General features: G+C 37.6%; 1 protein-coding gene across 1 annotated transcript in view; it reads left to right on the forward strand.

Annotated features, from left to right (window-relative positions):
* PDGFD (platelet derived growth factor D) overlaps positions 1-17,075 on the forward strand; it is a 383,342-nt gene that overhangs the window by 349,537 nt on the left and 16,730 nt on the right. Inside the window, exon 6 of the mRNA XM_077484355.1 lies at positions 3,520-3,734. Coding sequence (XP_077340481.1) covers positions 3,520-3,734 — 215 coding nt within the window. The remainder of the gene's footprint in view (positions 1-3,519; positions 3,735-17,075) is intronic.

Genomic DNA, 17,075 nt, shown 5'->3' on the forward strand with positions numbered 1-17,075 from the left:
GTGCCATGTCATATTCATGATACATACATGATATTTACATTAGTTGGATATAAAAATATGATGATTTATCGTATTTATCATATATTATGTGTTTTTTTTATTTATTAATGAACACAGAGCTACAAAAATCCACAATATTGTTGGTTGCTAGGATACTGGCAGCCGATCAGTACAGCACCTTTTGTTGCTGGGAGGCAGCCGCCTGCACCATAACAACCAATAATGCTGTACAGCCTGGGGGCTCAACATACACAGAGATAAACATATCACCTCAGAGCTGCCCCCTACCTTGCCTTCATAAGTGCCACACGAGGCAAGTGCCTCAATTGTCCTTATTTGCTGCATGGCCCTGATGACCACCACTCAATGAGGCACCATGGCACATTTTTCATGGTACACTTTATTTAGTTCGCAGAGATTTACCCTATCCATTCATATAACCTAAGAACATTTTCTGTTATTACAAATGAGGTTTCTGATCAAATAAAGGATTTACATTTTTCTTGGCAATCTCCCGTGGCTGATCAGGAGGTATTTTTGGGATTCTTTTTCACTGATATAAATTACCGTACTTCATGTTCACATCAATTAAATGGGTTAGATGTATCCTTGGCATTAAGAATCGTGAGAAGAACTAATCTAGAATAAAAGGATAAATGTTAATAAATGTAAGTACATAAGATCAAAGAAGAAATGGATTTCCTTTCTCTTTAAAGCTTCAATTATCAGACTTTATACATTTTCTATAACCTGAGGTTAGACTGTTATCGCCAACACAGACATTTTTCATGGGATAAACAATATTATTTGTTATGTGAAGACTAGTTTCCCTAAGCACTTTCATAGTCTATGCAAGGGCGAAATTATTGAAAAAATAAATTATGCAGTACATAAGTGCAATACATGCACATTTTCCTGTGTTTTGACCTATCAACACCCTACAAATGCAAAAAAAAAATACACATTGATCTACCAGAGATGCAGTATGCTCTTAATTTTGTGTTGTAGGCTAACAACAGACAGCATTTTGTGGACTGAATGAAAATAGAAATAGAAAATAATTGTTTTGTAGTACAAGATAAAAGCTGTACAAGCCAGTTAAACTCCTTGAACACAGGAAATGTGTGCACAGGACACAACACAGCTCTAAACTGACATGATTAAGTAGTTTTTTTTTGTTGCACTTAAAGAGGAAGTTTTACTTCCTTTTTGTTTCCCTGCAAAGGTAAAGCATAATGGGCTACTATGCATCACATAGTAGCCCATTATGTGTCACTTACCTGACACAGGAGCCTGCGATGTCACCGCTGTCCCCTCTTCCACGGATCATCCATGTTCCTTCTGGGTATCACGGCTCAGGCGCTGTCATTGGCCGTGTTGACGTGTGCGCGCGGGAGCCGCCACTAACGGCATGATCGCTGCCAGCAGCGGCGCGTTCAGTGTACCTGCACGCCGCTGTCTCAATGGGGAAAAATATCATGCTGGGTATCTATACTGATATGGACTGGGTAATGTGTTAGGAATGAAAGGATGCAACATTGTTTGATGGAAATGAAAATCATCAACCTACAAAGGGCTGAATTCAAAGACACCCCGAAAATCAAAGTGAAAAAATTATGCAGCAGGCTTTTATTGAAACTCTGGTACTGGGCAGTGAGCTCTAGCTGGCCCTGTGCTCACTGCCCGACACAGTGGAGCTTGATGTGGCGAGAGTATGCAACCAGTTCCTGGATGATGAAGGAATTGATACCATTGAATGGCCTCACACTCTCCTGACCTAGATGTAAAAAGAACACCTCTGGGACATTATGTGTTGGTCCATCCAACAACAGTTTGCATAGTGCTTTACAATATAAAGGGAGACAGTACAGTTACAATACAATAAAATACAAGAGGGTTGAGAAGACCCTGCTCATAAGAGCTTAGAATCTAATAGATGTCCTCTTGTTCTCCAATACAGTTTCTTCCAGAAATCCTCCTGAAACTTGTTTAAATTCTTCACATGTTTAAAATTGTCACTCAACTTTAGGCTTTATTTACACATTTCCCTTTTTAAAATTATACATTGCCACATACATTTTAAAGCTTTTTGTTACGTTAAATGAGTTTTGTCATGTTGTGGTGCATTGAACCCAAAGTTTTGCACTACTTTTTGGTAATCAAAGCAGGTGACCAACAACTGAAACCTCCCATATTGTCTTATTTGCCTTTTATATGACAGTATTACAAATCTATTGAAATATGAGGGCTGTATCAAAAGTAATGCAAAGGTGGGCATAACCTTTTTTATAAATTTACATAGGTTGTTCAAATTTCACATGTTGATAGAGTAAAGCCTCATACACATGATCAGATTTTCCAATGGGAAGCGTTACAGTATTCACACTGGGGAAAATGAATCTCCCTTTAAATATCCTGGTGACCCTTGTCATGGGACAGATAATGATGAGAAATCCATAGCTTTACGTTGTCACCAGAACAAGAACAGAGGAAAACTATAAAAGCTACAATTTCTGGGGAAAGTGTGTGAAGTGTTCTTGCCTCCACCTACTGGAGTGGGTGGAGTAACTGGGGGGGTCATAATGTTTTGGCTGGTCATGGTGGGTCATAATGTTTTGGCTGGTCATAGTGTTTTGGCTGATCATGGGGTTGTCAGCTTTTGTCACCTCTCACTCTAGTTTTGAACATTTCGCCATTCATTCCTATTGGACAAATTTTGCCGCAAAAACTGCGGTATTTCGTGAACCATTCGGCAAAACGTTCCACAAAGTAATAGCACACCAATCGGAAACAATCCGCACGTTTCGGTATATTACTGTCTATTTAGTGTAAAAGCTGTAGGAGGAGTTCGGGTGGTAAATTTGGCTATAATAATAATAATATACATGTGAGATAAGAGTAAGTGGTCTTGCTATGTAAGAACACTTAATAATTCTAATACAGACATTAATTCCAGGGACAACTGTCTAAAAGAAAACTTCCTGTCACTCTGGAGAGATTTCATCTCACTTCCTGTTGTGTTTAAAGCACAGGAATTGAAGGGACATCTTCCCAAAGACACCATTGTCAAAAACCTTTCTCTATTCCCAAAAAAAAAGTTTGGGCTTTATATTTAATTTACTCCAGGGAACTTAAAAACCCCCCCTTACAATGGGTCCGCTCCCCTATGCATTGCACTGTCCCTGGACATCCTCACAACCAATTCAGGGCTATAGTACCTTTTTATCAATCTTGATGATGCTAAAGGACACTAGAGAGACCCCCAAAGTGCAGAGATCAGTCTGCTTTACCAAGACCCTTAAACATATACAAGTACAGCCCCAATGCAAGGAAGTATGTTTACGTTTCCTGGAGTTCAGCATTCATGTAATATATAATGATAACTTTGTTCATGTTGAGTTTACTATAACCGATGATGATAACAATACTCTTGCAGATTTTGGCACTTGATGATGATGATGATGATGTTGTTCATGGTCATTTTTAGGTTAACCATTGATGATGACTTTTCTTTTTTAGTGAATTTAGACAGGCTAAATGATGATGTCAAGCGATACAGCTGCACCCCAAGAAATTTCACCGTAAATTTACGGGAAGAGCTGAAGGTTACAAGCGCTGTGTTTTTTCCACGATGCCTACTTGTTAAACGCTGTGGAGGAAACTGTGGCTGTGGGACTCCGTATACCAAATCCTGCACATGTATGTCAGGAAAAACTGTAAAGAAATACCATGAGGTAATGTTTTCTCGTTCAAAAGTTTTTATTTTATGTTAAAATAAATTACATGTACAGAATATAAGACAAATTATGTGATACCAGAAATAAAAAGACAATAGACATATTGAAGTACAGATGATACAAAGCAAAGAAGAATTTCAAGATATTCTCGTGGGAATGACAATAAATGGCCTTATATATTTTAGAATTTGAAAACATTCTTATAGCTGAGTTTTAAACATTTTAATCCCAAGAAAATATAAATATGTCTAAAAGAAAATATATGATTTTAAAGTTTTGACCATAACTTCTAAAGTATGTTTATAGTAAGTATTATATAGTAAGGGAAGAACATAAAAGGTATATAGGAGGGGAAGGGGAGGGAATAATTCTCTGGAGGAGGTTTTATGTATCAGCTAATGTTGTAATTCTACAAAAAATCTTAATCACCATAACAATAAAACTCGGTTGTCAATATTATCTGACGTATAATATTTAATCCAAGGTTTCCATATTATATCAAACTTTGTCATCTGGTTTTTATCTATAGCGTCCATTTTAGCATGGATGAAAGATTGATTCATTCTACGCTTGATTTTTGCAATATTCACCACATCTGTTTTTCACGCATTGGCTATAGTCTGCTTTGCGGCTATCAGGAGTGTAAGAACTAATTTGAATTGTTTCTGATTCAGAAAGGCTGGTTTTAAATTAAGGAGAGCTATAATGGGGTCTGGAAAAATTGGACGATCAAAAAATTTTGTAATTATCAGAAAGATCTTTTTCCAAAATGATTGTACAATTGAGCAATGCCACCAGGTATGTATATAAATACCTTTTTCTGGACAGCCACGAAAGCAGAGGCCAGTGTTGTCTGTTGAGAATTTGGCGATTCTCGCAGGAACCAAATACCAGCATGTGAGAACTTTATATGATGATTCAGACGCCAATATATTTATAGAGGAAGATTTTGTGAAAGACCATATGTTGGACCAAGACCTAGAATCTATCGTACAATCCAAATCTTTTTCCCACTTGGCCACATATTTAGGTATAACAGTATTAGAATTAGATATCAATTGTGTAAACAATGATGTAATACGACCTTTAGCATGTGGTTCCTTGAGACAAAATCTTTCAAATTGAGAAATATTATGTAAGTTTGCATTTAAATTGAGAAGAGGGGTATAACATTTTTTGATTTGGAGATATCTGAATATTTCTGATTGTGGAAGCTTATATAATTCAAATAGATCTGTAAAAGATTTTATTGATGTAGTTGAAGTTAAATTATATAGACAAGTGATACCAGCCTTAGACCAAGCTTTAAAGGTTTTGGGATATTTCCAGGCTGGGTAAAATGTCGGATTCTTGTGGAAAGATAATAGCGGATTTTGTGGAGATTGCAGACCATGTGAATTGCTATACCTATCCCATATAGATAGAGAGTGCTTAGAAATTGGGTTATTTATAGACTTACGATCCGCAGGTTGTAACCATAATATATTGTTTATAGGAAGAGGATCACAGTCTACAGCTTCAATGAGGACCCATAAAGGAATCTCTGTAGAAGAGTGATATTTTGTTAATTGAGATAATTGAGCTGCCTTATAATATATGTTAAAGTCTGGAAATCCCAAACCACCCAAAGCTTTAGGGAGAACAAGTGTTTTTTTGTGAAGTCTGGGTTTTATTTTCCCCCAAGTAAATTTCATTACTTTTTGCTGAATCAGCCTAAGAAAATATGCAGGAATATGAATCGGGAGAGTTCTGAATAAATATAAAAATTTCGGAAGAACAGACATTTTTATGATATTGATTTTCCCAAACCATGATAATTGATGACCAATTAGATAACGACCTTGTAATATTTTTTAATAGAGCTGGGTAATTAGCTGCAAATAAATCTGAGGGGTTAGGAGTAAACTGCACACCCAGATATGGGAGGCTATGATCTACCCTCTTAAAGGGTAGTGAATTTTGTAAAGATTGTTTATCTTTCTCGACAAGTGAAATGTTTAATGCTGAAGATTTTTGAATATTGACCTTAAGGCCCGAAATAAATGAGAATTCTTGTAGTACAACCATAAGATTTGGGGCCGAAATATGTGGAGAAGATAGAAAAAGGAGAATATTGTCTGAGAATAAACAGAGCTTATGATAAAAGCCACCCATTTCAATACCTGTTATAGTGGGTTCCATCCTAATTCTTTGTGCTAAAGGTTCAATGAGTAAAGCAAATAATAATGGTGAAAGTGGACATCCTTGACGAGTCCCCCTCAGTATATTAAACTCGTCCGATTTGTACCCTGCATATCTGATATAAGCTTTGGGATCTTGATACAAATTAGAGATCTATCGTAAAAAATGAGGGCCGAATCCCCATTTGGAAAGGGTATAGTTCATATATGACCATGATACTGTGTCAAAAGCTTTCATAATATCTAAAGAAAGAAAACAAGTGGGGATACGTCTTTTTTTTGGCGGCATGTGACAGGAGTGTTGCACGTCTAATATTATCTCCTGTTTGACGTAATGGAATGAAGCCCACTTGATCACGATGTATAAGATTTCCTATAATAGTATTTAATCTGTTAGCTAGAATGTTGGCTAAAATTTTTATGTTCAAATTTAGTAACGAAATAGGGCGATAATTAGACCATATTGAATCGTCTGTGTGAGGTTTAGGGAGCATACAGATAATTGCAGTTAGGGTTTCTCTTCTAAAAGAATGACCTTCCAAAAGGGAATTAAAAGTGTTTGTCAAGACTGGAGATAGGGTGTCTACAAACGTTTTGTAATACAGCGCAGAAAAACCATCAGGACCTGGCCTTTTTTTTAGTTTCAGATTTTTGATAACTTCAGATACCTCTATAATTGACACTGGTTCCTCCATCATTTCCATTTGTGTTTTAGATAGTGTCGGTAGAGATATATGAGAGAAAAAATCATTCCCTTTAGAAGGGTCCAACTCATTATTAGAAGAGTATACATTTTTTAATTGTTTTGAATTTTTGTAATATTTTTAAAGGATTATTTGTGTATACCCCCCTAGAGATTTTCAGACGTATTGGTTTCATTGGGTTCTGGCAGGATTTTAATGCCCTGGCTAATAGTGTGTGAGGTTTATTCGCATTGATATAGAAATTGTGTTGTGATCTCTTGATGGTTTTATCCGCTGCTTCAGTAAGGAATAGATCAAATTCCAATTTAGCTTTGTCAAGATTTATTTTAGATAAAGAAGAAGGGTTATTTTGGAATGCTGTGTGACATTTATTGAAATTTGTTTCTAAAGTCTGACAAAGGATTTTCCGCTCTCTGTTGAATATGTTTGCTTGCTGTAGACATATGCCACAGAGAACAGGTTTGTGCGCTTCCCATAATGTAGTCGGAGAGATGTCAGGTGTGGAGTTATATTTTATATAGTCTTTGAGCGCAATTTCAATATTAATTTGTGAGCTGGATTTTTGAGTAGGAAATCTCTTAATATCCATGTTGGATCTTTTTTTTTTTTGGAATTATAGAGGCAACAGTAATGTCAAATGCACTATGATCGGACCATGGGATGGGAATAATTTTTGTATATATTATTCCTGTAATTAGCCCTATGGACATAAATATATGGTCTATCCTAGAGAATTAAAGATGAGGGAACGAGTAATGTGTGTATTGTCTCTTGGTTGGATTCAATTCTCGCCAAGTATCTACTAGGTTATGTTTTGTAATTAGTTTTGATAAGAGTTGTTTGTCTGCTGTATGTGACTGTGGGTTTGGTGATTTATCCAAAAATGGAAATATGGTCTGATTAGAATCTCCACATAGAATTGTAGTACCTATTTTGTGGTGTTCTATAGTTTGAAATAAATGAGAAAGAAAAGAAATAGGATTTTTGTTATCAGCGTAGTATGATGTAATGGTGATAGCGGTATCAAGTAGGTGTCCTTTAAGAATCAAGTAACGACCTTCTGGATCCTTGATTTCCTTCATTAGTGAAAATGGTGTATTGCGATGGAAAGCTATAAGCACGCCTCGTTTTTTAGAGGAGGCCGAAGCTGTGTATACTTGGGGGTAGTCTTTACTGAAAAATTTGGGAGTGGATTGTGACGCAAAATGAGTCTCGTGGAGGAAAACTATATGTGCTTTTTTGGATGAAAATGTGCGGAAAACTTTAGTGCGTTTGTGTGGAACGTTTAGTCCCTGAGTATTTAATGATATGATGTTTAATGGGGCCATGGAGTTGGGAAAAGTAAATATATGTTGGTGTTTATGTTAGAACGCGTGTCATATAAGAAATTATTTGTCTCCAGAGTATAGGGGTGGAGGGAGGGAGGGGAAAGGAGATAATGACTGAAAAAGAAAATACAATTAATATACAATATTAAAATATATCTTAACATATCTATGTTCTTAATGTGTCCGTTGGGAGGAGAAAAACTCTCCCTCCAAGGGTACATGAGCCACTGTCAACTGCCCGGTGTACACCGAGCTGCTGAGGGTAGCAAGAGAGGGTGCAAGGAACTTCCCTGCAGAACACCAAGAGCCAATCATATAATTTCATTTTTCAAGCAAAAAATAAAAATGTAAGATTAAGGCAACCTCAGAGACAAAGTAGAGAAGAGAGAGAAAAAAAACAGTTATAATAAGGTGCCTAAATTATTAGGCACATTGCTTAAATAAGATTATGATAAAAATATTGATTGGAAGTCAGAGAAAAAACTCGGCAGTAGCCATTCTGTTGAAAAGGCAAGATAGTAGCCTCAGTACAGGTGTTTATCAGTCCATAGTGTCAGCCAGATCTGGAGGTGGAGATTGTATGCAACTTCTTTTCTGTGGATTGTAGTCTTCTTCTCTTCTGGAAGCAGAGGAGGGATTATCAGCATATGAGGATGATTTCTGGCGAGTGTCCGCAGCATCTCTTGATGTGTTTATCATCCCTAGTTTCTGTAAAGTAGTTTGTAGGTCCTAAGCTGTTAGGCACATATATTTGCGACTTTGGAAAGTAAAACGCACTGAGAAAGGAAAGCCTCATTGGTAGATTATGTAATTTCGCTGTAATATTTGCAGTAGTGGTTTCAGGGTTCTTCTTTTGTTGATTGTAATTTGTGAGAGGTCTGTGAATAATTGATATTTATGACCCTGGGAAATTAGGGGATCTTTATTTCTAGCTGTATTTAGCAGTAGTTCCTTAGTGTGGTAGAAATGCAATTTTGTGATAATGTCACGGGGAGGACCATCTATTTTCTTTGGTGCTAGGGCTCTATGAACCCGGTCCATTTCAAGACGCTCTAGTGGGATAGCTGGTTGTAATTCTTGAAAAAGTGCAGTAATAGCACAGTTTAAATCAGTCACAGATTCGGGTATTCCTCTAATACGTATATTGGAGCGTCTTGCACGATTTTCAAAATCCTCCAATTTGAATTGTAATATGTAATTTTCCTCTTTAAGAAAATCAATTTCTGAGGCAATGTTAGATGTATAATTTTCCAGATCGTCTACTCTAATTTCCAGTGCTGATGTACGCTGACCAAGTTCTCTAATTTCTTTAATAAGATTTGTGGTGATGGTATCTGCAGTGGATTTTAGTGATTTTTGAAGCAGATTTTCTATTTGTTTCAGCGTTACAGGAGGGGATAAGTCTTTTTGTGTGGAAAGTTCTAAATTCTCCAGAACTGACATATTTTTCTCAGGTATTTGGTTAGAGAGACTATGTGCCTTTAATGAGAGAACATCTTTATGTAAAGCAGCAGAAGGGGCTGTCTGTTTGTTCTCCTCACTGTGTCTCCCCTCAGAGGGGGAGGGTTTCAGTGCCATACTGCTGTATGTGTGAGGCGGCGCTTTCTTGTTAATTTTCTGCCTCATAAGTCTCCTCTAACCCCCCGAATGTCACCTACGTAAGGTAGGGATATTTATCTACCGTTTGGTATGATATATTGCGGAGGGTCAAGTTACCTCCGCCGTTCTATGGCTCTGTTGTCCTGCTGAGAATGGAGCTCTAAGCCAGCATTACCTCTCGGCTCGGCTCCGCCTTCTCCCATGAGGTAATGTTTTAAACTGTATAATGTCACTTAGGATCCACCATCTTAAAGCCACCCTTTACTTTGTATAAAATATTCAGCCTGTAAAAGCAAGGGATAGAAGACGCTGGATACTTACCTCTCTGTTGAGCAGTGAGTCAAATCTACGTTTTCTTCTACAGTTACTATCATGGCTACTATCTGACACATTAAGGTGCATCAGATGGACTGTACCCTGCTGGGCATTGTGTTTACTCATGTTGGTCACCACCTTAGTATAGTACACAAGGTGGAGGCTGGCAGGAGGAACCACAGTGACCAACAGGGGACACACTATCCTTCACATCCATAACTGTGAAGGAAAACCTAGATTTGACTTTGGCTTATTGGAGAAGGACGTATGATTTTGTTTCTTCTTTTAGTGGATGCCACAATAGGAATTTCAATTGTAAACATATTTTGGACTTTTTCCTTTTATCTGGCGCATTCTCTTTAAACCAAATCCCACATCTCTCTTTCACCTCATTTCCTTTTTCATAATTGCATTTCTTTAACAGTCACAGTTCATGCACACCCCAGACAGTTACTGAAACATTGCATTTTAGGACCTAATACCGAACAGCATAGATTTGAAGATCTCAAGACAATCAGAGGCAGCATGACACATATTTTACATTAAACTGGATTTGAAACTTATAGGAGAAGGATTATGGAAAATAAGGTTAAAGGTGGAGTTTAGGCAAAGAAATTGTTTCCTATTTGGAACGCAGAGATCCCAGCATTTTCATTTTTTTCTTTCCATTTTGACACAGAATGCAATTTATGTTCAGTATAATTTCAGGAACCTAAAGTTAAAACTATTATATAGAGCAGAAAATCTTTGAATATCAGCTCTGTGATCAGCCAGTCAAGCTGTCCAATTTCTACCTTGTTCAAACAGTCCTCTGCTGTCTTGTCTGGGAAAAGTGTTTGCCAATTCATTTTTCCTCCTCTTATCAGCAAAGCCCATATACCATGCTCATGTTTTTTAATATAAAACACTGGGAAAATCCCAGAGCTGTCAGAGGGCTTGTTAACTTAAACGCTGCCCAAATCTCTCCTCTCATTCAAGACGTTTACTCTTCCTAGAAGAAATACGATTTTTTTAAAGCAACGTTTCCACTAGTGTCCTTTTTTTCATTTCTGGTTTTAATATAGTATGTACAAAGATTGTTGTGTGCTTATTGATGAAATCCAAGAGTGCCTGAGGCATCCATCAATTCTAAGGGAAAAAATGTTTTTAAATGCTGTAATTAATTTGCAAACCTGTTATGTAGGTTTGTTTGTATATATATATATATATATATATATATATATATATATATATATATATATATATACAGTATATACATATACAAGGGACATTCAAGTCAAACCAGGACTTTTTACAGGTATAAAAAGGGATGCTAGAATATCGCTACCACACGGCAAGTGTGTCCTATTACCGAGAAGCGGCGCACATTTTACAGGCCAGTCCAGAGACCATTGATAAAGATGGCAGACAACAGTGTTAATGCTTGCATGGAACATCGTGTGGTGATTAGGTTTCTTGTGAACAAAGGCGTAAAACCCACCGATATCTACAGGAGACTTCAAGCACAGTACGGTCATGAGACACTCAGCCACAGTAAACCATTTGAATGATGTAAACATTTCAAAGATGACCATATGCCTGTCAGTGACGATCCCAGCCATGGTGGTTCCCTGCCCACAGCAGTCATTCCTGTGAACATTCAGCGTGTCGTACGTCTGATCCTGGATAATCAGCGCTTAACCTATCATGAAATTGCAAAAGAGTCAAATCTTTCTGTGGGAATGTAGAGGTATAACAACAAAACCACACTCACCACCACAAAAAGGGGAAAACAAAAATATAGGAACCCGCTACTACTCTAATGTCTCGGTAAAACAAAGACCTTTCAAGTAGTTTAACAAATGTAAGGTAGCGCTGAATTCAAAAGAGTTTATCCAATAATAATGTGCAAAAATGTGCAATGTCATTAGGCGTGGCCTACACCACGGACGTCAGCACGCTTGGCTAGCTCTCTCTGCACAATTGCTGGCCGATGCTTGTTTGATACACGCTTGATGAAGCTTTTGGATGGAAGTGCAATACTGGATTTAGATAAATAATATTTATGACAATTTTACTTTATGTGTGGACCTTTCTTTTGTATATACCGCTATCTGGATGAGGAGAGATTCGGAGCTGCTTGTGGAGCTTGTGACGCTGACCATCGACAGCTGCTGTGAGAATCATCTGTATTTGATCTCATGCGCATTATGACCATTCGTAATTAAATGATCATGATGTTCTGGTAAGCAGCTTTTGATCTCTTTCCTGCACTGTGGTGGAGACATACAGAAGCCCCTTTGGTTTCCAGCTTGGGATATACTCTCTATTTTCCTCTTACCTGGACTTTTACTGATGTTCACCTCTGAGTGTATATGCATGTACTGGCACCAACATTTTGAGTATATGGGCATTGAATCTATGTTATTTGCAAGTTTTATACTGGATTGCAGTATTAAACATAGTGCTGTGCTGTTTATGTCCACATATCACATGAATGAATTGTACATTTCATGTGTCAGCTTAGGCACATACTGCACTTAAAGCGTTTATTAACCGAAACAAATAAAATAAAGAACCTCTTCCTTTAAAGCATGTAAGGCCGTGTACACACGACTGGACTTTTCAAGGGACTAGGTCCGACGGACTTTCGGCGGAGTTCCGACGGACTTTCCGAATGAACAGACTTGGCCACACACAATCACACCAAAGTCCGACGGATTCGAGCGTGATGACGTACGACCGGACTAGAATAAGGAAGTTCATAGCCAGTAGCCAATAGCTGCCCTAGCGTCAGTTTTTGTCCGTCGGACTAGCATACACATGAACGGATTTCTTGGTCTGGCGGAGTTCCGGTGGAAATATTTAAAACATGTTCTATTTCTAAAGTCCGCTGGATTTTTGGCAAGCAAAGGTCCGATGGAGCCCACGCACGATTGAATTGTCCGACAGACTTGTTCCATCAGACCTTTGCTGTCAAAAAGTCCGGTTGTGTGTACGCGCCATTATACAGAGCGGTGCTTGTGCTGTGTATTTTGGCCCACTATTACCTGAAATATTTGGCTGATCCTACCAGTCTCTACCCTCCCCCCTGTATACTGACTCTGATATATCAGGGTTGCTGAGCCCTGACACCGTTGTCAGTGTACGTGCCTCCATCATCCGCTGCTATCTGCAGCTCTTCACTGTCTCCCTCTGTCCTCCTCCTCCCCCCCTCCCCTCCCTGCCTGTCATCTCTTACTATTGCTGATCTGCTCCTCTCCCTGCTGCTTTAAAACTAACTGATCATTATATCATCCCCTCTGTTAGATAAAAAGCTGTCCCAGTGCCTATGCTTTATAAAATAAAAAACGATTTCTACCTGTTTAACAGGGTCTTACAGCGATCACATGATTCCAGGCTCTCAGCTTCTCTCCTCTCCTCCCCTCTTCCCTGGCTTACGTCAGCAGGGGAATCTCGGCTCCGCCTACACTGGAGATATCCAACGGGGAGAGCTGAGAGCCAGGAGTCATGTGATTGCTGGAAGACACTGTTCAAACAAGTAGAAATCTAGGATGCTGCTTTTTATCTGACAGAGGGGATGATATAAAGATGAGATAGTGGCTTAACAAACACTTTAATGTTTATTCTTTACTTATATGATTTTACAGATTGTATAGTGTATTTATTTTGCATCTGTGCACATATTATTAGATAAGCACTTTTGAATTCAGTCCTTACATTTGTTAAAATAATTTTTATGTGGGGATGGTGAACACAATCATTCACAAACATTTTTTTAAAAGTTAGAGCACGCTGTGTACTAAGACAGCTTTCCACTTCTGACCAGTGCAGAAGAGTTGATGTCTGCACTGCGCTGAAGAGCATTTTGACAGGGAAGGCCAGGATTTTCTAAAAATGGCCCACCCACCTTCATACAATTGCTGGGCGGAAGCAAAGTCAAAACGTCACTTCCACTCACAGCTCTTAAAGGCCCAATTTTTTTTAAAGATTTTTTAAAATAAAATTTTTTTTTTACTGCATTTTAGTCTAAATATGAGATCTGAGGACTTTTTGACCCCAGATCTCATATTTAAGAGGACCTGTCATGCTTTTTTCTATTACAAGGGATGTTTACATTCCTTGTAATAGGAATAAAAGTAACATTTTTTTTTTTAAACAGTGTACAAATAAAAAATAAAAAGGTAAAATAAATAATAATAATACATTTTTTTTAAAATGGGCCCCGTCCCGCTGAGCTCACGCACAGAAGCGAACGCATACGTGAGTAGCGCCCGCATATGAAAACGGTGTTCAAACCACACATGTGAGGTATTGCCGCGATCTGAAGAGCAAAAGCAATAATTCTAGCCCTAGACCTCCTCTGTATCACAAAACATGCAACCTGTAGAATTTTTTAATGTCGCCTATGGAGATTTTTTAAGGGTAAAAGTTTGTCGCTATTCCAAGAGCAGGCGCAATTTTGAAGCGTGACATGTTGGTATCAATTTACTCGGCGTAACATTATCTTTCACAATATAAAAAAATTGGGCTAATTTTACTGTTGTCTTATTTTTTATTCAAAAAAGTGAATTTTTTCCAAAAAAAGTGTAAGACCGCTGCGCAAATACGGTGTGAAAAAAAAGTATTTCAATGACCGTCATTTTATTCTCTAGGGTGTTAGAAAAAAAACAATATATAATGTTTGGAGGTTCTAAGTAATTTTCTAGCAAAAAAACAGTTTTAAACACGTAAACACCAAACTCTCAAAACGAGGTTGGTTCTTATCCTCCCTGGCGGTATTCCCGAGTCTGCTCGGGGTGGAATTTCAGTACCATTAGCGGTAACCCCGAGGATACAGGGAAAGTTACTTACCCTGTCTTGTGGATCCAGCGATGTCTCCCCGCTGTGTGTGCGAGCTGTCTCCTCGCTCGATTCACGCAGTGCCGAGTTCCTCCGGGCTCAGTTCCCTGCGAGCGTTGCAACGCACAGGGATGGAGACCGGCGCCAAATTCAAAAAAGTAAAAACACAATACATATACAGTACACTGTAATCTTACAGATTACAGTACTGTATAAGAAAAATGACATATCCCCTTTGTCCCCAGTGGTCTGTTCAGTGCCCTGCATGCACTTTTATATTATAAATATTGTTTTTTCTGCCTGGAATTTGGAGATTGTCCATAGCAACCAAAAATTGTCTTTAGGCGTAGGGGGAATTGAACTGTTTTAAGTTTGAGCCAGAGATGTAGATACAAGTTCACCTCTTGTCCTAACTCTGACTCGAGGTTCTGTTCGACTGTTCACTTATATTAAGGTTTTCATTGTAACTCTCTGTGATGAAGATATGTACTTTGCCTTTTTAGTACATTAAGTTCAGATTGTTATCATATTTCTTTTTGAAAAATGAATAAACATTTTATGGGAAAAAAATAAATAAAAAATTGTCCCTTCATGTCAAAAGTGGTGTTAGACCAGCTAGAAAACAGCAATATTAAATTAGAATCACTTGCAGAATTGAGCAATAATGATTTCTGGGGAAATTCATCAGCAAACACTAAATCTAATGACAGTGACAATTTTGCAACTGAGCAAATTTCGGTGTTTTTGATTTGATTACATTATTGAATATTTTTATTATTATTAAATGTATTATTATTATATTATTATGTGTTATAATTATTTATAGTTATTTATTATATTATAATTTATGATTCATTTTTCAAACTTTATCATACCCGGGATGTCTACTAGACTCTGGTTTGGACACATTTAAGTGAGTTATTCCTAAGAATTACAGACCTACAATATAAAATGCCAAATTTCCATGCAAAATAATTGTACCGCTTTCAGCACCAAAAATATGAAATAATCATACCGCCAGGGAGGTTAACTGGCTAATGTGGATTTTTTACCCCATGGTGCCACTATCAACAGTGAATATTACTGTCGTCTTCTGAGTGATGTGCATAAAAATGTCCTGGTTTGATTATTAAGGACGTCCTGTTTCTCCAGGACAATGCACAAGCCTATACTACTCACCGCACTGCATGCACATTAAAGCAACTTGGCTGGGAGGTATTTCCACATCCGCTTTACAGCCCAGACCTTGCTTCCGGTGATTTCAACCTATTTGGACCCCTAAAAGAGTTCCTTGGAGGTCAGCATTTCAGCACTGATGATGTTGTGAAGCAAGCTGTCCTAGGATGGTTCAGGCTTACTGACAAATCTTTCTATGCCTAAGCTTATCAGGCATTAGTTAAATGCTGGGATAGGTGTATAAATGTAGTGGGGGAGTATGTTGAAAAATAAATGCAGTTTCCACTCCTTGAAATTTGTTCTTTTATTATATTAACTCAAAAGTCCCGGTTTGACTTGAACGTTCCTACTATATATATATATTTTCCTAGTATATATATATATTTTTATATATATGATATATTTATATATATATTACTGTGGAAAAATTAATGCCACTCATAAAAATATGCTTTCAAACCTAAATCAAGTCAAGTGAATGATTATACAATTATAAGATAATTATTATACAAATATTATATCAAACAGAATCAGCTGTAGGTAGTGTGGAAGTGGTCCACTGCACACATGTGTAGGGATATTGGCCTGAGTTCAATCCATGAAAAAAGTATTTAGAATATGAGACAGGCAGCAGGTGCACTCGGCAGGACTTGCAACAGGAGACGCTTCCAATGTGGTTTTATTAACCACTTATGCCTCGGGCCAATTTGCAGCCAAAGGACCAGGCTCCTTTTTGCGATTCGGCACTGCGTCGCTTTAACTGACAATTGCGCGGTCGTGCGACATGACTCCCAAACAAAATTGGCGTCCTTTTTTTCCCACAAATAGAGCTTTCTTTTGGTGGCATTTGATCACCTCTGCGTTTTTTATTTTTTGCGCTATAAACAAAAATAGTGCGACAATTTTGAAAAAAAAATCAATATTTTTTACTTTTTGCTATAATAAATATCCCCAAAAAATATATAAAAAACATTTTTTTTCCTCAGTTTAGGCTGATACGTATTCTTCTACAAATTTTTGGTAAAAAAAATCACAATTAGCGATTATTGATTGGTTTGCACAAAAGTTATAGCATTTACAAAATAGGGGATAGTTTTATAGCATTTTTTTTTTTTTTTTTTACTAGCAATGGAAGCAATCAGCAATTTTTATTGTGACTGCGACATTATGGCAGACACATCGGACATTTTTGACAATTTTTTGGGACCATTGTCA

This window comes from Lithobates pipiens, unplaced genomic scaffold (genome assembly GCF_037356315.1).
Source record: "Lithobates pipiens isolate NorthernLeopardFrog02 unplaced genomic scaffold, aLitPip1_a1.2 Scaffold_16, whole genome shotgun sequence".
NCBI classification, from domain to species: Eukaryota; Metazoa; Chordata; class Amphibia; order Anura; family Ranidae; genus Lithobates; species Lithobates pipiens.